The sequence below is a fragment of the Ranitomeya variabilis genome, chromosome 6, assembly GCF_051348905.1.
Source record: "Ranitomeya variabilis isolate aRanVar5 chromosome 6, aRanVar5.hap1, whole genome shotgun sequence".
NCBI classification, from domain to species: domain Eukaryota; kingdom Metazoa; phylum Chordata; class Amphibia; order Anura; family Dendrobatidae; genus Ranitomeya; species Ranitomeya variabilis.
This window is the reverse complement of record NC_135237.1, coordinates 302,409,373-302,432,364: the sequence shown is the minus strand read 5'-3', so window position 1 is coordinate 302,432,364 and position 22,992 is coordinate 302,409,373. Positions and strand designations below refer to the sequence as shown.

Genomic DNA, 22,992 nt, shown 5'->3' with positions numbered 1-22,992 from the left:
TTCCATGGCCTCATGTGACTCAGGGGCCTGGACCGGAGATTCCAAAGGTTTGGCGAAGGTGGAAGCCAGCCGAAACCTCTGCCTACACTGGGCTCGCTCCAACCTTCGCTCGTTAAAATGAAGGGCTATGCGAGATGATACTGCTATTAGCTCCTCCAGTGTGGCGGAAATCTCCCTAGTGGCCAAAGCGTCCTCCACATTGTCAGCCAGCCTACTCCAAAATATAGGGATAAGGGCTTTATCCGACTACTACAGCTCTGATGCTAAGGTGCAGAAGTGGACAGCAAAATGGCTGACCAAGGACGAGCCCTGAGTCAATGCCAACAGTTGGAGCGCCGTATTATGGGTGACTCAAGGTCCTAAAAAGACCAGTTTAGAGTGCTCAGGAACAGTGGAGCACTCTGCACCACATGATCACCACACTCCCACAGCGGCGTAGCCCATTCCAACGCCCTGTCCGACAGGAGAGACAAAATGAATCCCACCTTTGCTGGCTCTGTGGGGAAACATGCAGCAAGGAACTCGAGGTGTATAGAGTGCTGGCTCACGAAAATCCTACAAGATTTGCTATCACCAGAAAATTTATCTGGCAGCGGGAGGCGAGAGGGTCGGAACAGGGGTGGCAGTAGACAAAGTTGCTGCAGCCACGCTAGCAGCCTGAACAGCTACTGCGGTAACATCCATAGCTGGGGTTGTGCACTTGAGAGCCACCAACTTACCCTCCGGCTGCTGGATGTACCACAAGGATTAGGGTTTGTCTGTCATTACTAGCCAGACTCTGGTGCTACTGTAATGTTAGGGCTAGCGGAACGCGCCAAATAATTAGAGAGAATATATGAAGTGTGTTTGCAGCCCAGGGTCCACCGTGCAGAGAAGGAACCTGTTGCTGAGTAATGACAGACTATATGGTGGTACAATGTGGATACACACATGGGTTAACTTCACCCTGTAGGAAGGAAGTGAACCCTGTTGCGTCACAGGGCCATGGTACCGCTCAAAGAGCGCAAGCAAGGAATCACAGAACTCTATCCCAGGACACAGGATTAGAGTTCGTGTAGACCTCTTGCGCTCGACACCACAATTTGGGTATCAGAGTAACTGAAAAATTAGCTTATAAGCACAGGAGTGCATGCTGTGCGACTCTGGTGGACGCCACAAACCACCCAGACTTGGGTTAGGAAAGCGCTCTAATAGCGCACGGCACCGCACTGGCGGTCACAGCAATTAGCCACTGTTTCATGTGTTTTTCTGCTGGTAGCTTAGCCAGGCACTAGATAGCAGACATCCACCTTATGCGAGCAGTCATACACAAGGGAGGGGTTGAAAGAACCACTTGCACTCATCAAGGCACACACGTTTTCAAATGTACACTAGCACATGGCCGAGCGGCCATGCAAACCTTTTATAGCAGCAGTGCTACAAGACCTTCCAGATGGACCAATAGGAGCCGCAACAGGACCTAAGCATGTGACCCCCGACCTCCAATGGGAGGTCGTCCCGTGGGCATGCTCAGTATGAGAAAAGCAGGACCTAGTCCCAAAAAGACCTGCTTGCTGCTGATCAGTGCTGACTACAAAGGCAGAGCCTGGAATAACAGTAGTAACCAGCTGCCCAGTATCAGCCTGAGCTAGATGCAGGGACCAATGTCTTCGCTGAGCAGACTCCACTGTGGCTGGAGGAGAATGGGAAACTGCAGCGGAGATGGTTCAAGATTCCCACTGTGCAGAGGTGGAAACTCAACAACTGATCGCTAAACGGCATAGCAAGAAATAAAATCAAAACGCCAGAATTACATTTTTTGGGTTGCCGCAACCTTGCTTTAAATGCAATAATGAGTGATCAAAAGAACATATCTTCACCAAAATTGTATCATAAAAAACGTCAGCACTGCACAAAAAAATAAGCCCTTACCCAACCCCAGTTCACAAAAAATGGAGACGCTACGAGTATCGGAAAATTGTGTAATTTTTTTTTAGCAAAGTTTGGAATTTTTTTTACCACTTAGATAAAAAAAATAACCTAGACATGTTTGGTGTCTTTGAACTCGAAATGACCTGGAGAATCAAAATGGCAGGTCAGTTTTAGCATTTAGTGAAACTAGCAAAAAAGCCAAACAAAAAACAAGTGTGGGGTTGCACTTTGTTGCAATTTCACCGAACTTGGATTTTTTTCCCATTTTCTAGTACACAACATGGTAAAACCAATGATGTTGTTCATAAGTACATCTTGTCCTGCAAAAAATAAGCCCTCACATGGTAATGTTGACAGAAAAATAAAAACGTTATGCCTCTTTGAAGGAGAGCGAAAAATGAAAACGCAAAACTGAAAAAAGCTGGGGTCATGAAGGGGTTAAAGCGTTAAGGAATACCGTCTCTGCACACAGGAAACACCTCATTATTAGGCCAGGATTACACATATGCGAGATATGGCCGAGTCTCGCAGGTGAAAACCCAGCTCTGGTGCCGGCACTCCGGAACGGAGCGTGCAGCTCCATGTATTACTGTGTGGCTGCACGCTCTGCTCCGGAGTGCCGGCACCAGAGCTGGGTTTTCACCTGCGAGACTCGGCCATATCTCGCGTATGTGTGATTCCGGCCTTAGGCTGTTTAAACTCTTTCCTTTCCACAATCATTAACTTGTAGTGGCTTCTACACTTGTCACATGTGGAAACTTGCTAATTATTTCTTCACTGAGAGGCGTAATATATGGCACTACAAGAGTATTACAGTATATCAGCAATAAGAAGATTGGGCATTAATGTGCACTATAGGGTCAAAAATAAAAAGTTCAAAAAAGGTTTAAGATAAACAAAAGTTCATTTTCATAAATCAGTTTAAAAAAAAATATAAAATTGGTATTGTCACATTTGCAACCACAAATACAAGAAATGAATATATCATTTAAACCATGAGATTAACACATTTGTGTCTTTTAGTGCAGAAGCACAAGCACAAATTATTTTTGAAAAAAATTGTTTATTGTGAAAAGTAGAAAAGCCTACAAAAAATTTAATTTAGCTGTAATTGAAAAAGTTATTGAACTTCAAAACATCAAATTTATGGACAAAAAAGTGGACCACAGTCCCTGAATTACTAGGTAACTCCCAATCAAATGGTAAAATAGTTATTGCATAATTTCTTCTGCATGCTGAAAAACAAAACTGCATTATACGAGGGGCATTCATTAAAGATTTCCCTGATTTACTTCCTCTGGACTGAGAGCAATGAAACTTGGCACAGTTATTAGTCCTTCTCTACATAGGTGCTACCTAAGGACACACGTCTCCCATTTCTTTAAGCAACTGTAAAGACTTCGCTTGTAGATTTTCCAAAATGGTGACTTCCACTTGCTGAATTGTGTGTTCATCAACAGCAGAGTGGGGTCACCCTGGAATTGCAGCTGTTTGCACCGAAGTCCGACCACATTTGAATTGATGATGCCAGTTCTTGACTACATCATTTGATGGGAAATCAACACTATAAACCTCTGTCATCTCATCGAACGTTTCCTTTGGTGTGCGGTCTTTCAAGTAAAATAACTTGACTGCTCTGTATTCCACTGAGTCAATTATCAAACCTCACACCATTTCAGCACCTGTAAAATCAAGGCAGTTATCAGTTCTGACTTGCAAATTGGCATGTAACCTATGGAGACGTATGTCATTACACATGTACCTGAACCTGAAAACCCATCTCTTCAGGAAAGCCTGCAGCCTCACAACCACCCGAGCTGCTGCACTCCCAACCTTCTGTCTCTTCCCCATTTTCCCATAGAATTAAGTCCGCAAGGACAGGGTCCTCTCCTCTTTGTACCAGTCTGTCATTGTAAATTTGTTTACTGTAAACGATATCTATAACTCCAAACATAACCCCTTTCTCATTTACAGCACCATGGAATTAATGGCGCTATATAAATAAATAATAATAATACAGTTTCAGCGTCCTGTGATAAACAATAGTGAGTCAGGGGAAATCTTTAGTGAATGGCCCTTGTAAATGCTCAGATCAGATCTCTTTTAATAAAAATAGTGAAGACATCATTTGCATAACATACATAAAGCCTAAGATAGTTACATTTAGAAAATTAGCAATTTTTCTGAGAGCTGATTGCTTTTCCAATAATACAGATAGTGGCATCCCGGTAGTAGGTCCACATTTACTATTTACTAATTACTAGTTTTAGGTGTAAAAATATCAATTCTTATACTCAAACTGGGTTATTTCACTATTAGAGGTGAGCAGCTCAATTCGCAGAGGATTAGTTTTGAGTCGAATTCCCTGAAATTCACGGTTTCACACGAATGCAAACATACATAGCCTTGCAACTATGACGTCACAGAATTATCATACCTTGTGATAGCCAGTACAATGACCATCACAGATCAGTGGCTCCATGCAGAACACAGTTTGTGTTGTGGAATCATTTTCCATTTTGAGGGTCACTAGGTAAATCTTCTGTTTAGTGTAAGCTCTTATGGTCAGTTGAGTGATTTCTCTGTTCTGTAAAGTGTAAGCTTTTATGGTCAATAAGGTCATTTCTCTCTCCTGTAGAGTGTAAGCTTTTATGGTCAATAAGGTCATTTCTCTCTCCTGTAGAGTGTAAGCTTTTATGATCCACTGAGTCCAATCTTTTCTACTTCACATGTATTTTAGAAGCTCCCCAGTGCTGAAATTCCTTTGAATTTATTTACTACGAATCTAATTTTTTTGGTAAAATATGTTGAAGTAGGCAAATTTGAATTTCAAAAGATCTGCTCATCTCTACTCATTATTCATTAACAATAGATGCTGGCAACAATTGGTGTATTCTCATATCTTGCATAGTCTCATAATGTGACAAAGAAGAACACACGTTCAGTAGCTATAAGTATGTAAAAATTCCCTATTATAGATCCTTTTTTATTTATAATTCATATTGTGTGACTTTGCTTCAGTATGCTTGCTTTATTTTTGCCTCTGTTTATTTGTTTTTTAATACATTTATGGATTTAATATTCACCTTTCTTACTTTAAACATTAACGTTGTCCACTAAATTATAGCACAATAGTGCCTGAGGTTAGGTACTTTAATCATCAAACAATAATGTTATGGCATGTTGGAGTATTCAACTATGAACATCTTGCCAAACATATTTATAGAGAAAAATATAGACATTTAATTTAGTAAAAAAAGAATCAGCAATATTCATATTTTGTAATTAGTTTCTTCAATTATATGCTTGCTTATCTAAAGGCACAGAAGGCCAATAAATGATATTGCAATTCTGGAGACTTCACCCCTTTGCATTTATGTATTTTTTAATTCAAAATTATTTAGGAAAATAGGACATTTATAATTTCAAAGATTATAAAAAGAACAAATATGATACAGGAAAAATATATATCTTGGTACTGTGTTACTGAACAAATATAAAATTGACAATCTCGCTAAATGACAATGTGTACTCCAGCACAGTGTGTGTTTCAGCAAATAATTTTCTGGACATGTTCCATAAAGATAAGTGCAACTTGTGCAGGTTGTGTATGTTAGATTTTTATGCAAATTAATGCTTCCAAAATATCTGACATTTTATTTCTAGATGTTTCTATTCCAACCCATTTTTTATTTTGCCAATTAAAAAAGTTTGGCACCAGAGAAAAGGTTTTTTTTATTTATATGTTTTGTCAAGGAATGAGTTCATTTTAGGTTAAACTCTACAACCTATTGAAAAGAACTTCTGCAGCAAATATTTATTTATATATTTAAAAAAAACATGTCTTACCTAAATGTCATTGCAAATGTGATTAAATGTATTTATGTATTAAAAAACGGCTAGGCTTTCACAAAGTGTACAAATTCTCCTATAACTGTTCTAATATTTTTATTTTAATATGGTTAAGGGCCCTGCACAAAGGTATGCAGTATTAAATAGAGAACATGATGATGGTGTCGCACTACATAGGCCGGCGTCACACTAGGCGTATGAAAATACGGTCCATTTTTCACGGTGGTAATACGCAGTAATTGTCCCAAAACACTGTTCTGTATTCCATGCAAGGATGTGATATTTATGCACAAATTTATCCGTGTGTCATCCGTATGGCTTCCGTACGGCAATTTTTTTGCACAGGCTAGCAAAATGGACATATCATGGATCCATCGGCTCAAATATTCTTAAAAACATATATACAGTCTATATATATATATATATATATATATATATATATATATATATATATATATATATACACTCACCGGCCACTTTATTAGGTACACCATGCTAGTAACGGGTTGGACCCCCTTTTGCCTTCAGAACTGCCTCAATTCTTCGTGGCATAGATTCAACAAGGTGCTGGAAGCATTCCTCAGAGATTTTGGTCCATATTGACATGATGGCATCACACAGTTGCCGCAGATTTGTCGGCTGCACATCCCAAAGATGCTCCATACAAGGCAGGATGGATCCATGCTTTCATGTTGTTTACGCCAAATTCTGACCCTACCATCCGAATGTCGCAGCAGAAATCGAGACTCATCAGACCAAGCAACGTTTTTCCAATCTTCTACTGTCCAATTTCGATGAGCTTGTACAAATTGTAGCCTCAGTTTCCTGTTCTTAGCTGAAAGGAGTGGTACCCGGTGTGGTCTTCTGCTGCTGTAGCCCATCTGCCTCAAAGTTCGACGCACTGTGCGTTCAGAGATGCTCTTAGGCCTACCTTGGTTGTAACGGGTGGCGATTTGAGTTACTGTTGCCTTTCTATCAGCTCGAACCAGTCTGCCCATTCTCCTCTGACCTCTGGCATCAACAAGGCATTTCCGCCCACAGAACTGCCGCTCACTGGATTTTTTTTCTTTTTCGGACCATTCTCTGTAAACCCTAGAGATGGTTGTGCGTGAAAATCCCAGTAGATCAGCAGTTTCTGAAATACTCAGACCAGCCCTTCTGGCACCAACAACCATGCCACGTTCAAAGGCACTCAAATCACCTTTCTTCCCCATACTGATGCTCGGTTTGAACTGCAGGAGATTGTCTTGACCATGTCTACATGCCTAAATGCACTGAGGTGCCACCATGTGATTGGCTGATTAGAAATTAAGTGTTAACAAGAAGTTGGACAGGTGTACCTAATAAAGTGGCCAGTGAGTGTATATTCATATATATATATATATATATATATATATATATATATATATATATATGTGTCAGTGAGGCACATATATATACACTCACCGGCCACTTTATTAGGTACACCATGCTAGTAACGGGTTGGACCCCCTTTTGCCTTCAGAACTGCCTCAATTCTTCGTGGCATAGATTCAACAAAGTGCTGGAAGCATTCCTCAGAGATTTTGGTCCATATTGACATGATGGCATCACACAGTTGCCGCAGATTTGTCGGCTGCACATCCCAAAGATGCTCCATACAAGGCAGGATGGATCCATGCTTTCATGTTGTTTACGCCAAATTCTGACCCTACCATCCGAATGTCGCAGCAGAAATCGAGACTCATCAGACCAAGCAACGTTTTTCCAATCTTCTACTGTCCAATTTCGATGAGCTTGTACAAATTGTAGCCTCAGTTTCCTGTTCTTAGCTGAAAGGAGTGGTACCCGGTGTGGTCTTCTGCTGCTGTAGCCCATCTGTCTCAAAGTTCGACGCACTGTGCGTTCAGAGATGCTCTTAGGCCTACCTTGGTTGTAACGGGTGGCGATTTGAGTCACTGTTGCCTTTCTATCAGCTCGAACCAGTCTGCCCATTCTCCTCTGACCTTTGGCATCAACAAGGCATTTCCGCCCACAGAACTGCTGCTCACTGGATTTTTTTTCTTTTTCAGACCATTCTCTGTAAACCCTAGAGATGGTTGTGCGTGAAAATCCCAGTAGATCAGCAGTTTCTGAAATACTCAGACCAGCCCTTCTGGCACCAACAACCATGCCACATTCAAAGGCACTCAAATCACCTTTCTTCCCCATACTAATGCTCAGTTTGAACTGCAGGAGATTGTCTTGACCATGTCTACATGCCTAAATGCACTGAGTTGCCACCATGTGATTGGCTGATTAGAAATTAAGTGTTAACAAGAAGTTGGACAGGTGTACCTAATAAAGTGGCCGGTGAGTGTATATATATATATATATATATATATATATATTTAATACAGCGCTAGATAGCAGAAAAGCCGGTAATTCAATTGCTGGCTTTTGCGATCTCCTTCACAAACCCGACATGATATGAGACATGGTTTACATACAGTAAACCATCTCATATCCCTTCTTTTATTACATATTCATATTTACTAATGTAACAAGTGTCTCTGTGTAAAATTTGGGGTCTCTAGCTATTAAATCCTGGAAAAAATTGTCGTGGACTCCCGCGCAATTTTCTCCGCCACAGTGGGAAAGCCAGTGACTGAGGGCAGCTATTAATAGCCTAGAGAGGGACCATGGTTATAGGACCCCCCTGGCTAAAAACATCTGCCCCCAGCCACCCCAGAAAAGGCACATCTGGAAGATGCACCTATTCTGGCACTTAGCCTCTCTCTTCCCACTCCCATGTAGCGGTGGGATATGGGGTAATGAAGGGTTAATGTCACCTTGCTATTGTAAGGTGACATTAAGCCAGGTTAATAATGGAGAGGCGTCAATTATGACACCTATCCATTATTAATCCAACAGTACAAAATCGTTAATAAAACAAACACACATTATTAACCCCTTCCCGACCCATGACGCCACGTAGGCGTCATGAAAACCTGTGCCAATCCGACCCATGACGCCTATGTGGCGTCATGGAATGATCGCGTCCCTGCAGATCGGGTGAAAGGGTTAACTCCAATTTCACCTGATCTGCAGGGACAGGGGGAGTGGTACTTCAGCCCAGGGGTGGTGGCTTCACCCCCCGTGGCTACGATCGCTCTGATTGGCTGTTGAAAGTGAAACTGCCAATCAGAGCGATTTGTAATATTTCACCTAAAAAACTGGTGAAATATTACAATCCAGCCATGGCCGATGCTGGAAACACTTATGTACCCCCCCCACCACCGATCTCCTCCCTGGTCCTCTGTCCGGTGCTCCGCTCCCCTCCGTCATCCTGTCTGCTCCCCCGTCCTCCTGCCCGCTCCCCCCGTGCACCGATGCCACCCCCCGTCCTCCGATCCACCCCCCATGCTCAGATCCCCCCCTCATACTCACCGGGCCTCCCGGTGTCTGTCCGTCTTCTCCATGGGCGCCGCCATCTTCCAAAATGGCGGGCGCATGTGCAGTGCGCCCGCCGAATCTGACCGCCGGCAGATTCGTTACAGGTATATTTTGATCACTGAGATATAACCTATCACAGTGATCAAAATAAAAAAAATAGTAAATTACCCCCCCTTTATCACCCCCATAGGTAGGGACAATAATAAAAAAAAGAAAATATATTTTTTTCTTTTTCCACTAGGGTTAGGGTTAGAACTAGGGTTAGAACTAGGGTTAGGGGTAGGGTTAGGGTTAGGGGTAGGTTTAGGGTTAGGGCATGTGCACACAGTGCGGATTTGGCCGCGGATCCGCAGAGGATTAGCCGCGGATCCGCAGTGGATTGGCTGCGGATCCGCAGCGGATTGGCCGCGGCAAATTCGTAGCAGTTTTCCATCAGGTTTACAGTACCATGTACACCTATGGAAAACCAAATCCGCTGTGCCCATGGTGCAGAAAATACCGTGCGGAAACGCTGCGTTGTATTTTCCGCAGCATGTCAATTTTGTGCGGATTCCGCAGTGTTTTACACTTGTTCCTCAATAGGAATCCGCAGGTGAAATCCACACAAAAAACCACTGGAAATCCGCTGTAAAGGCACTGCGTTTTACCTGCGGATTTTTCAAAAATTGTGCGGAAAAATCTCACACGAATCCGCAATGTGGGCACATAGCCTTAGGGTTAGGGTTGGAATTAGAGTTAGGGTTGGAATTAGGGCTAGGGATGGAAATAGGGTTAAGCTTAGGCTTGTGGTTAGGGTTACGGATAGGGTTAGGGGTGTGTTGGGGTTACAATTGTGGTTAGGGTTGGGATTAGGGTTAGGGTTGGGATTAGGGTTAGGGTTGGGACTAGGGTTACGGGTGTGTTGGGGTTAGGGTTGTGGTTAGGGGTGTGTTGGGGTTAGGGTTGTGATTAGGGCTATGGCTACAGTTGGGATTAGGGTTAGGGGTGTGTTGGGGTTAGTGTTGAAGTTAGAATTGAGGGGTTTCCACTGTTTAGGCACATCAGGGGTCTCCAAACGCAACATGGCGCCACCATTGATTCCAGCCAATCTTGCGTTCAAAAAGTCAAATGGTGCTCCCTCCCTTCCAAGCCCCGACGTGCGCACAAACAGTGGTTTACCCCCACATATGGGGTACCAGCGTGCTCAGGACGAACTGGGCAACAACTATTGGTGTCCAATTACTCCTGTTACCCTTGCAAAAATAAAAAATTACTTGCTAAAACATAATTTTTGAGGAAAGAACAATTATTTTTTTATTTTCACGGCTCTGCGTTATAAACTTCTGTGAAGCACTTGGGGGTTGAAAGTGCTCACCACACATCTAGATAAGTTCCTTGGGGGGGTATAGTTTACAAAATGGGGTCACTTGTGGGGTGTTTCTACTGATTAGGCACATCAGGGGCTCTGCAAATGCAACGTGACGCCCGCAGACCATTCCATCAAAGTCTGCATTTCAAATGTCACTACTTCCCTTCCGAGTCCTGACGTGCGCCGAAACAGTGGTTTACCCCCACATATGGGGTATCAGCGTACTAACAACAAACTGGGCAACAAATATCGGGGTCCAATTTCTCCTGTTACCCTTGCAAAAATAAAAAATTACTTGCTAAAACATCTTTTTTGAGGAAAGAAAAATATTTTTTTATTTTCACGGCTCTGCGTTGTAAACTTCTGTGAAGCACTTGGGGGTTGAACGTGCTCACCAGACATCTAGATAAGTTCTTTGGGGGGTCTAGTTTCCAAAATGGGGTCACTTGTGGGGGGTTTCTACTGTTTAGGCACATCAGGGGCTCTGCAAACGTAACATGATGCCCGCAGACCATTCCATCAAAGTCTGCATTCCAAAACGTCACTACTTCCCTTCCGAGCCCCGGCATGTGCCCAAACAGTGGTTTACACCAACATATGGGGTATCATCGTACTCAGGAGAAACTGGACAACAATTTTTGGGGTCAAATTTCTCCTGTTACCCTTAAGAAAATTAAAAAATTCTGGGCTAAAAAAATATGTTTGAGGAAAGAAAACACATGTATTATTTTCACAGCTCAGCGTTATAAACTTCTGTGAAGCACTTGGGGGTTCAAAGTGCTCACCACACATCTAGATAGGTTCCCTTGGGGGTCTAGTTTCCAAAATGGGGTCACTTGTGGGGAGTTTCTACTGTTTAGGCACATCAGGGGCTCTGCAAATGCAACGTGACGCCCGCAGAGCATTCCATCAAAGTCTGCATTTCAAAATGTCACTACTTCCCTTCCAAGCCCCGGCATGTGCCCAAACAGTGGTTTACCCCCACATATGGGGTATCAGCATACTCAGGAGAAACTGGACAACAACGTTTGGGGTCAAATTTCTCCTGTTACCCTTGGGAAAATTAAAAAATTCTGGGCTAAAAAATATTTTTGAGGAAAGAAAACACATTTATTATTTTCACGGCTCGGCGTTATAAACTTCTGTGAAGCACCTGGGGGTTTTAAGTGCTCACTATGCATCTAGATAAGTTCCTTGGGGGGGTCTAGTTTCCAAAATGGGGTCACTTGTAGGGGAGCTCCATTGTTTAGGCACACAGGGGCTCTCCAAACGCGACATGGTGTCCGCTAACGATTGGAGCTAATTTTCCATTCAAAAAGTCAAATGGCGCGCCTTCCCTTCCGAGCCTTGTCGTGCACCCAAACAGTGGTTTACCCCCACATATGAGGTATCGGCGTACTCAGGAGAAATTGCCCAACAAATTTTAGGATCCATTTTATCCTGTTACCCAAGTGAAAATGAAAAAATTGAGGCTAAAAGAAATTTTGTGTGAAAAAAAGTACTTTTTCATTTTTACGGATCAATTTGTGAAGCACCTGAGGGTTTAAAGTGCTCACTATGCTTCTAGATAAGTTCCTTGGGGGGTCTAGTTTCCAAAATGGGGTCACTTGTGGGGGAGCTCCAATGTTTAGGCACACAGGGGCTCTCCAAACGCGACATAGGGTCCGCTAAAGATTGGAGCCAATTTTTCATTCAAAAAGTCAAATGGCGCTCATTCCCTTCCGAGCCCTGCCGTGCGCCCAAACAGTGGTTTACCCCCACATATGAAGTATCAGCGTACTCAGGACAAATTGGACAACAACGTTCGTGGTCCAGTTTCTCCTTTTACCCTTGGGAAAATAAAAAAATTGTTGCTAAAATATCATTTTTGTGACTAAAAAGTTAAATGTTCATTTTTTACTTCCATGTTGCTTCTGCTGCTGTGAAACACCTGAAGGGTTAATAAACTTCTTGAATGTGGTTTTGAGCACCTTGAGGGGTGCAGTTTTTAGAATGGTGTCACTTTTGGGTATTTTCAGCCATATAGAACCCTCAAACTGACTTCAAATGTGAGGTGGTCCCTAAAAAAAATGGTTTTGTAAATTTTGTTGTAAAAATGAGAAATCACTGGTCAAATTTTAACCCTTATAACTTCCTGGCAAAAAAAAAATTTGTTTCCAAAATTGTGCTGATGTAAAGTAGACATGTGCGAAATGTTATTTATTAACTATTTTGTGTCACATAACTCTCTGGTTTAACAGAATAAAAATTCAAAATGTTAAAATTGCGAAATTTTCAAAATTTTCGCCAAATTTCCGTTTTTTCACAAATAAACTCAGAAATTATCGACCTAAATTTACCACTAACATGAAGCCCAATATGTCACGAAAAAACTATCTCAGAATCGCTAGGATCCGTTGAAGCGTTCCTGAGTTATTACCTCATAAAGGGACACTGGTCAGAATTGCAAAAAACGGCCAGGTCATTTAGGCCAAAATAGGCTGGGTCATGAAGGGGTTAAAAAGTATTTTAATGAAATAAAGACACATGGTGTTTTAATTTTTTATTATACTCTTAATCCACCTGAAGACCTTTGTCACCTGAAATAAATTTTAAAAAAACAAACAACAATATTCCATACCTTCCGTCGTTCAGTCTTGTCCCACGCTGTAAATCAATCTGAAGGGGTTAAATCATTTTACACCCAGGAGCTCTGCTAATGCAGCTGTGCTCCTGCATGTAAAATCAGGTGAATGAATGGAATGCAGGGGAATGTACTGTAGTTACCTCGAATCGCAGTGACGCGCTCTCTGCTGGATGAACTCATAGCCTCGAGCCTGGGAAAATATTCAGAAAAGTTCCCAGGCTCGCTTTCATATGAGTTCATCCAATTTTTCTGCTATCTAGCACTGTATTAAACATATATATACAGTTAGGTCCATATATATTTGGACAGAGACAACATTTTTCTCATTTTGGTTATAGACATTACCACAATTTAATTTTAAACAAAACAATTCAGATGCAGTTGAAGTTCAGACTTTTAGCTTTCATTTGAGGGTATCCACATTAAAATTGGATGAAGAGTTTAGGAGTTTCAGCTCCTTAACCTGTGCCACCCTGTTTTTTAAAGGGACCAAAAGTAATTGGACAATTGACTTTAAGGCTATTTCATGGACAGGTGTGGGCAATCCCTTCATTATGTCATTCTCAAGTAAGCAGATAAAAGGCCTGGAGTTGATTTGAGGTGTGGTGCTTGCATTTGGAAGGTTTTCCTATGAAGTAAACATGCGGTCAAAAGTGCTCTCCATGAAGGTGAAACAAGCCTTTCTTAAGCTGTGAAAACAGAGAAAAAACCCATCCGAGAAATTGCTACAATATTAGGAGTGGCAAAATGTACAGTTTGGTACATCCTGAGAAGGAAAGAAAGCACTGGTGATCTCATCAATGCAAAAAGACCTGGGCACCCATGGAAGACAACAGTGGTGGGTGATCGCAGAATAATCTACATGGTGAAGAGAAACCCCTTCACAACAGCCAACCAAGTGACCAACACTCTCCCGGAGGTCGGCGTATCAATATCCAAATCTATCATAAAAAGAAGACTGCATGAAAGTAAATACAGAGGGTTCACTGCACGGTGCAGCCACTCATAAGCATCAAGAAGAAAAAGGCTAGACTGGACTTTGCTAAAAAACATCTAAAAAAGCCAGCACAGTTCAGGAAGAACATTCTTTGGACAGATGAAACCAAGATCAACCTCTACCAGAATGATGGAAAGAGAAAAGTATGGCGAAGGCTTGGTACAGCTCATGATCCAAAGCATACCACATCATCTGTAAAACACGGCGGAGGCAGTGTGATGGCTTGGGCATGCATGGCTGCCAGTTGTACTGGGTCACTAGTGTTTATTGATGATGTGACACAGGACAGAAGCAGCCAAATGAATTCTGAGGTATTCAGAGCCATACTGTGTGCTCAGATCCAGCCAAATGCAGCAAAACTGATTGGTTGTCGTTTCATACTACAGATGGACAATGACCCAAAACATGAAGCCAAAGCAACCCAGGAGTCTATTAAAGCAAAGAAGTGGAATATTCTTGAATGGCCAAGTCAGTCACCTGATCTCAACCCAATTGAGCATGCATTTCACTTGTTAAAGACTAAACTTCAGACAGAAAGGCCCACAAACAAACAGCAACTGAAAACCACCGCAGTGAAGGCCTGGCAGAGCATCAAAAAGGAGGAAACACAGCGTCTGGTGATGTCCATGAGTTCAAGACTTCAGGCAGTCATTGCCAACAAAGGGTTTTCAACCAAGTACTAGAAATGAACATTTTATTTAAAATTATTGAATCTGTCCAATTACTTTTGGTCCCTTTAAAAACAGGGTGGCACATGTTAAGGAGCTGAAACTCCTAAACCCTTCATCCAATTTTAATGTGGATACCCTTAAATGAAAGCTGAAAGTCTGAACTTCAACTGCATCTGAATTGTTTTGTTTAAAATTCATTGTGGTAATGTCTATAACCAAAATGAGAAAAATGTTGTCTCTGTCCAAATATATATGGACCTAACTGTATATATATATATATATATATATATATATATATATATATATGTGTGTGTGTCTTACTGACATATCTATATATATAATTGTCTAAGGGTTTTTCTGTCTGTCTGTCTGTCTGTCCTGGAAATCCCGCGTCTCTGATTGGTCGAGGCCGCCAGGCCTCGACCAATCAGCGACGGGCACAGTATCGACGTAGATGTCATAATGGTTGCCATGGCGACGATGATGTCATAAAGGTTGCCTCGACCAATCAGCGACGGGCACAGTCTGCCGCGAATTCTGGAATCATCATTGTCCATATACTACGGGGACATGCATATTCTAGAATACCCGATACGTTAGAATCGGGCCACAATCTAGTATATTTATATATACCTACACATACCTACTGTACACATTTATTCTACCTATTCTATTCTGTCAGTGTGATTTTACTGTACACCGCACTGAATTGCCGGCTTTTCTACCGCTGCGTATTTCTTTCAAGTCACACGCATGGTCCGTGTGTAATCTGCAATTTTCTCGCCCCCTTAGACTTTCATTGGTGGATTTTTTGCGCAATACGCTGACAAACGCAGCATGCTGCGATTTTCTACGGCCGTACAAGACCGTAAATACGGATCTGTAAAATACGGCAGATAGGAGCTGGGCCATAGAGAATCATGGTACTGTATGCAATCCGTATTTTCTGCACCTCTCATACATCCGTAAAACACAGTAGTGTGACGTTGGCCTTACTCTTTAACTATTGGTATTGTTCTGCTAATACAATTTTCAGTAGCAATTTTCAGTTTTTCCCGATTGTCTAAAGTTAGCCTACACATTAGATGGCAGCCTGATGAATAATGCTTTGGACAATCATTTGGCCAACAGTTATCTCAGCCCTCTCTCCCATATATAGAAGCTCTAGCTTAGCCGAGCACTAGTATTCTCTATGAGAAAGATGCAGGCTGACATGTTGGCCATGGGTTAATCTCAGGGAGAAAAATACAATCGGTGTGATTGACATCTCCCATGACCATCAGTCGATCAGTGACCCCATATGCATTAGAGCAATAGAAAAGCCGTAGAATTCGGTGGGTTCAACCAAATTTAGACTAAAGTCTATAGGGACCTTTATCCTCTTCATAATCAGGGAACTTTTGAAATGGTGTTGTAAGATAATTAGGTAAAGTAACTATTAAAGATTAAAAAAAATATTTTGTATAACAACGACAAAGAAGGGAGAAAAGGCGTTAAGGGACATGACAACTTTCAAGACTATTATGCTTTAATTAAATGCATCTTTTTTGGCTACAATGGGTTTCAATAAAAAAATGGAATTCTTTAACTTTTATATATTCTTTGTTTTAATGTACATTACAGACTGTTAACTAATTTTGTATTCAGTGAAAAACAGAGGCTATGGAAGTAAAGTTCTTCTAAAAGAGGCCATAACTTTTATACCATAGAAGCACTAAATTATATCTGTTGATAGTTGCCAACATTAATTATGAAGTCATATTCCAGTTCTTAGACATTAACTGTAGCTAATCAACACATTTTTCACAAAATTTTAAAAGATGCTGAAAAACATTGTTTGCTAAAAAGGCTTAATAGCTTATTAAACAATGCTGTCATAACAAAATTATTAATTTCAATGTTTCATAATATGTTAATTCCATTATATTCCTTAGGCTTAAGCTAGATGGTGACTTTAGCTATGATGTAGCTTGCTTGGCCAAATATTGGTCTGTGCAGCTGCTGCATTGAAGCATAATGCAAGAAGATGGGGTATCATGAGAAGCAAGTCTAAAAAAAACAATTGGCTCTGACTTTCTGCGACTTGCTTGTTGAAGTCATGGTAGCAAGTCTAAAAAAAACAATTGGCTCTGATTTTCTGCGACTTGCTTGTTGAAGTCATGGTAGCAAGTCTAAAAAAAAAAAAATTGGCTCTGTCTTTCTGCGACTTGCTTGTTGAAGTCATGGTATCATGGTACCTATTGGGCTGCAATGTGACCCATTTCACCTGCATTACACTGCAATGTAGAAGCATCATAGAGTGATTTTTGTGTCACGCCCAGAATAGCCATGTAGCCTGAGTTTTGATGATTGATATAAACTAGGCTTATCAAGAGAATAATTACTAACTGCATTGTGTTATTTTTTATTAATTTTTGCAGTTATCGTGGTACTGTTTGCTGCCCTGAAAAGACAAAGAAAGAAAGAGCCTTTGGTCTTGTCAAAAGAGGACATCCGAGACAACATCGTCAGTTATAATGATGAAGGAGGTGGAGAAGAAGACACACAAGCTTTTGACATTGGCACTCTTAGAAATCCAGGTGCTATGGAAGATAAAAAACATCGTAGAGACATCGTTCCTGAAAATTTGCTATTACCTAGGAGAACTGCCTCTGTCCCAGACAATACAGATGTTCGTGATTTTATCAGCCAAAGGTTAAAAGAGCATGATAATGATCCCACTGCACCTCCATATGATTCACTCGCAACATATGCATATGAAGGCAATGATTCTATAGCTGAATCTTTAAGCTCTCTAGAGTCTGGTACTACAGAAGGGGACCAAAACTATGAATACCTCAAAGAATGGGGTCCACGCTTCAACAAGCTAGCTGAAATGTATGGAAACGGGGAGAGTGATAAAGATTCATAACTTGAAAAAAATGTGTCATCGTCCATTTTATTTTATTCCAAAGTGGAATAAATTTGCGGGCACTTGGAAATGATATTAACAATTTTAAAATACATTTTTTTCTGACACTCGGCACAGTGTTAAAATAATAACAATAACACATTAAAAAGAAAAAAAAAAACCTTTTTACCACAATCATTTATTTCATCAGTTTTTATTCTATGTAGACTATCACCTTAGAGTATGGCTAATGTTAATTACTAACCGTGGATTGAATGCCGCGGTTACTATGTTGTCTGTCAAATGATCATTTTGAAAACTTGAACAGAAGACTACTTCCTTGTACAAACTCATTAATACATTGCTTCTATTGGGTAATTGGCTGCTTTTCCATTTGCAGCAACTTTTTTTTTCTCTGGAAGGAACAAGAAAATGATTTTTCTGAAACACTGAAAAGTTCTGTACATTAAAATGTACTGAAATGTACATGTGATGTTAGTAGGTGTGATGCAGCTGGTGAAGATATATGTTAGTAGAACGTCATTTCATCCAATAGTATCTTGCCAATGTTTTATATTTATATTTTTGTATTTATTTTTAAGAAATAAACCTGTTTTTACAACTTGCTTAATGGCTAAATGATTTTAATACAATAACATAGCCAGTGGGAAAAAATTGTGAATTAAATTTAATAGAGATACATTTGCTATATGTAAATGAAAATGAATTTTCCATTTCCTCAACTAAAAATCATAGCTTTTGGGTTCATTATTGTTTGCTTATGTCTCTCATGAAAATGGTTTTGTACTTGTAGAGTTTCTTCTCACAACTAACCGCTTAATGGGCAGATGTATTGAAATAACTACTGCAGGTTTTAAAAACAGACTGACCAAAATACTAAAACAATATCATTTATATAAATACTAATTGTTATTATAGCTAAGCTTTACATAAAAGTAGCAAAACTCATAAAACATAGTCAGTTGTAGTGCAAGTTAGTTGCCATTTTGCATATTATTATACCATTTTCCGATGCTTTCTTTATTTGCCAAAAGGGAATCTGTCACCTGTAGTGATGGGCGAGCATTCTCGGCACTTGCTCGGTACTCAATCAAACATCGGGGTGCTCGATCGAGTAACAATCAGTGCCGAGTATTGAGTGAAGCTCGAGTGATGGTGAGAGAGAGACACAGATAGAGAGATAATTTTTCCATCTTCTAGAAAAATGATTGAGTTTGCCTTTCACTTCCATTATGCTCGCTACTAGAGTCAAGCATGTCTGAGCATCCAATGTGCTTGATTTGAGTACTGAGCACTCAAGCATTTAAGGGTCTGATCAACACTAGTCACCAGGTTTTTGCTACCCAATTTGATATGCAGGCAGAGATCATGATTCCAGTGATGTATCACTTACTGGGCTAACTCCCCTTTTGATAAACTTTGAATGTTGGGTACTTAAATCAACGCCTATGCTGAAAATTGTCTTTTTTTGCGAAAACTGTGCAAAGGCCGAAAGCTGCCAATCAGTTGTAAGGGCAGAGTTATACAGAGCTTATAAATTGATAAGAATACATGCCAGATGATTCACTAGCTCTCTAGGGATAATCCCCATCTGATAAAACAGTGATTTTTTCCAAAACTATACCAAACAGCACAGTAAGTGAAACATCACATCACTGGAATCAGGGTCTTTGTCTCAGAATAGATTATAAAAACCTTTTTAAATCAATTTAGTTAAAATAATGCATTGAAGTTAAATACTTATGGCAGGAGTTAACCTTGGAATGTGAATGGAAGCAATGGAATGTTCTATGGTGGACAATTATTGTGTTCTGTAAATTCTCAAACTTCATAACATGTTCAAACTTTATAATTGGTGACTACAGGTACGCATTATGTTTAGGTAAGTTTAATGGCCATGAAAAAAATGCCTATATTGAATATTTACAAAACTAGATCAGACAAAACGTTAGAATGAAACGCTAGGAAAAACAGTAGTTTCCCATAAGAAACACAATTTACAAACACCATGAACCCTGAAAATAATAAGGCATCAAGAAAAGTTTGCATGGGCCATTGCATAGAAACAATCCAGAAATGTGCTAGATAACAAATGAACATTTTCTTATTTTTGTGCATTTAGCTAGTATTACTTTTTCAGGTTTATTTTTTTGTTTGCTCTGCAGGCTGTAGCCAATGTCATAATGTACCGCAAAGGAATAAGTATAAAATGCTGGGTCTCAATGCATTCTTCCGAATAAAGCCACTTCATTGAATATTTACCAGCTCTATGTGAAATCTACAAAAAAGCACATTTCCTGAATTAAAAAACATTCTCTTTTCCAAAGCCTGAGATCTTCACATCCTCTGGTTGACAGCACTAAGAAATCAAGCTTTAAAGTGACAAACAAATTACCCTGGAAGTATATTAGAGGCATATTAATGCATTCAGAGTGTATTAACACATCCCCAATGCACTTACTATCTTGTTTTTCTGTGGACCTCAAAGCTTGATTTCTCAATACTGGTACATCGGCTTACCAAAAAAAACATATTTTTATTGTTGTACTAGCACCAAAAGAGCTGTACCATTAGTTTCAGGAGTAAAAATATCTAGACAGGTTCCGTTTATGAAAATCACCCTGAAAGGTAATGATGGGACAATTTATTCCAGTGGAATAGAATTATATTAAAATTTTACAAAAATTTGAATTTTTCAGAATGTAGATGTTTTGTAATTCACTCTGTGCAAATTCAACAAATTGGCTGCCAGTTGGCTACCATTTTCCTTAACCAAAGAGGGCTGATCGAAGACCACCTTTGCTGCTCAATTTACCCCCAATGTTCCTTGGTGCATCCTCTTACTACAACTGAACTCTGCATTTTCACACTTAGCCATAATGCTTGTCAAGAGGTTGCAGTGCATGTTAAGATGTTACAATGACATTACAAATCACATGCAAAGAAATTTCCTTGTCCTAGTTGCAGGTGGACTGCGGCAGCTCTGCTCTTGTGCATGACAAGTTAGCAAAAACGTTGTGACATCATGACATGGATCATGGTTCTACAATATGCACTATTGGCTAGGATTACCAACCATGATTGTGCCCGGGACAACCCTGCACATGCGTAGAGTCTTTGAGCACCTTGTTGCAGCCGGAGATTCTGGCCCAGGATGAAAGTGCAGCATGCAGTGGTGGTAAGAAGATGCTCTGAGGACTATGCAGAGGACAATGAGCAGTGGAAGTAAATGGTGACATATGCATTTGTTTCATATTTTTATCTTACATTTATTATGCCCTGAGGTCTCTACAGACAACAGAACATAATATTGGATATTCAGCTCCCAGATAATAAATTTGCTGCAAATTGAATTTCACTGCAAAAGCCATGCAATTTGGCTTATTCAAATCTCAACAGACCTGCCCATCCCTACTGACAGGTTCCTTTTAAGGGCTCATATACAGTACAGACCAAAAGTTTGGACACACCTTCTCATTTAAACATTTTTCTGTATTCTCATGACTATGAAAATTGTACATTCACACTGAAGGCATCAAAACTATGAATTAACACATGTGGAATTATATACTTAACAAAAAAGTGTGAAACAACAGAAATTATGTCTTATATTCTAGGTTCTTCAAAGTAGCCACCTTTTGTTTGATGACTGCTTTGCACACTCTTGGCAATTTCTTTATGAGCTTCAAGAGGTAGTCACCGGGAATGATCTTCCAACAATCTTGAAGGAGTTCCCAGAGATGCTTAGCATGTGTTGGGCATTTTTCCTTCACTTTGCGGTCCAGCTCACCCCAAACCATCTCGATTGGGTTCAGGTCTGGTGACTGTGGAGGCCAGGTCATCTGGCGTAGCACCCCATCACTCTCCATCTTGGTCAAATAGCCCTTACACAGCCTGGAGGTGTGTTTGGGGTCATTGTCCTGTTGAAAAATAAATGATGGTCCAACTAAACGCAAACTGAATAGAATTGCATACAGCTGCAAGATGCTGTGGTAGCCATGCTGGTTCAGTTTGCCTTCAATTTTGAATAAATCCCCAACAGTGTCACCAGCAAAGCACCCCCACACCATCACAACTCCTCTTCCATGCTTCACGGTGGGAACCAGGCATGTAGAGTACATCAGTTCACCTTTTCTGCATCACACTAAGACACGGTGGTTGGAACCAAAGATCTCAAATTTGGACTCATCAGATCAAAGCACAAATTTCCACTGATATAATGTCCATTCTTTGTGTTCTTTAACCCAAACAAGTCTCTTCTGCTTGTTGCCTGTCCTTAGCAGTGGATTCCTAGCAGCTATTTTACCATGAAGGCATGCTGCACAAAGTCTCCTCTTAACAGTTGTTGTAGAGATGTGTCTGCTGCTAAAACTCTGTGTGGCATTGACCTTGTCTCTCATCTGAGCTGCTGTTAACCTGCGATTTCTGAGGCTGGTGACTCGGATAAACTTATCCTCAGAAGCAGAGGTGTCACTTGGTCTTCCTTTCCTTGGGAGGTCCTCATGTGATCCAGTTTCTTTGTAGCGCTTGATGGTTTTTGCAACTGCACTTGTGGACACTTTCAAAGTTTTCCCAATTTTTCAGACTGACTTACCTTCATTTCTTAAAGTAATGATGGCCACTCGTTTTTCTTTACTTAGCTGCTTTTTTCTTGCCATAATACAAATTCTAACAGTCTATTCAGTAGGACTATCAGCTGTGTATCCACCAGACTTCTACACAACACAACTGATGGTCCCAACCCCATTTGTAAGGCAAGAAATCCCAATAATTAAACCTGACAGGGCACACCTGTGAAGTGAAAACCATTCCCGGTGACTACCTCTTGAAGCTCATCAAGAGAATGCCAAGAGTATGCAAAGCAGTCATCAAAGTAAAAGGTGGCTACTTTGAAGAACCTAGAGTATAAGACATAATTTCAGTTGCTTCACACTTTTTTATTAAGTATATAATTCCACATGTATTAATTCATAGTTTTCACGCCTTCAGTGTGAATGTACAATTTTCATAGTCATGAAAATACAGAAAAATCTCTAAATAAGAAGGTGTGTCCAAACTTTTGGTCTTTACTGTACATGACTGTACTTTTGGTCCAAGTGTGATCCAACAAAACATAGAACCCATGGTATTCTATGGGGCCATACACATGTCCAATTTTTTCTCGGACTGAACCGGTCCAAGGAAAAGATCAAAGCATGCTCAACTTGGATCCAGTTACACTGGTATAGAGTGATTTTGGTGCCAACAATGTCTGAATGGTTT

General features: G+C 40.5%; 1 protein-coding gene across 3 annotated transcripts in view; it reads left to right on the top strand.

The window, feature by feature from the left end:
* Positions 1-18,925, top strand: part of LOC143782354 (cadherin-10-like) — a 1,064,733-nt gene extending 1,045,808 nt beyond the window's left edge. For all 3 annotated transcript variants that reach the window (XM_077269713.1, XM_077269716.1, XM_077269715.1), the window contains one exon: positions 17,240-18,925. In XM_077269713.1, the coding sequence (XP_077125828.1) occupies positions 17,240-17,730 (491 nt within the window). In that variant the 3' untranslated portion in view covers positions 17,731-18,925. The remainder of the gene's footprint in view (positions 1-17,239) is intronic.
* Positions 18,926-22,992: the final 4,067 nt, after the last annotated feature.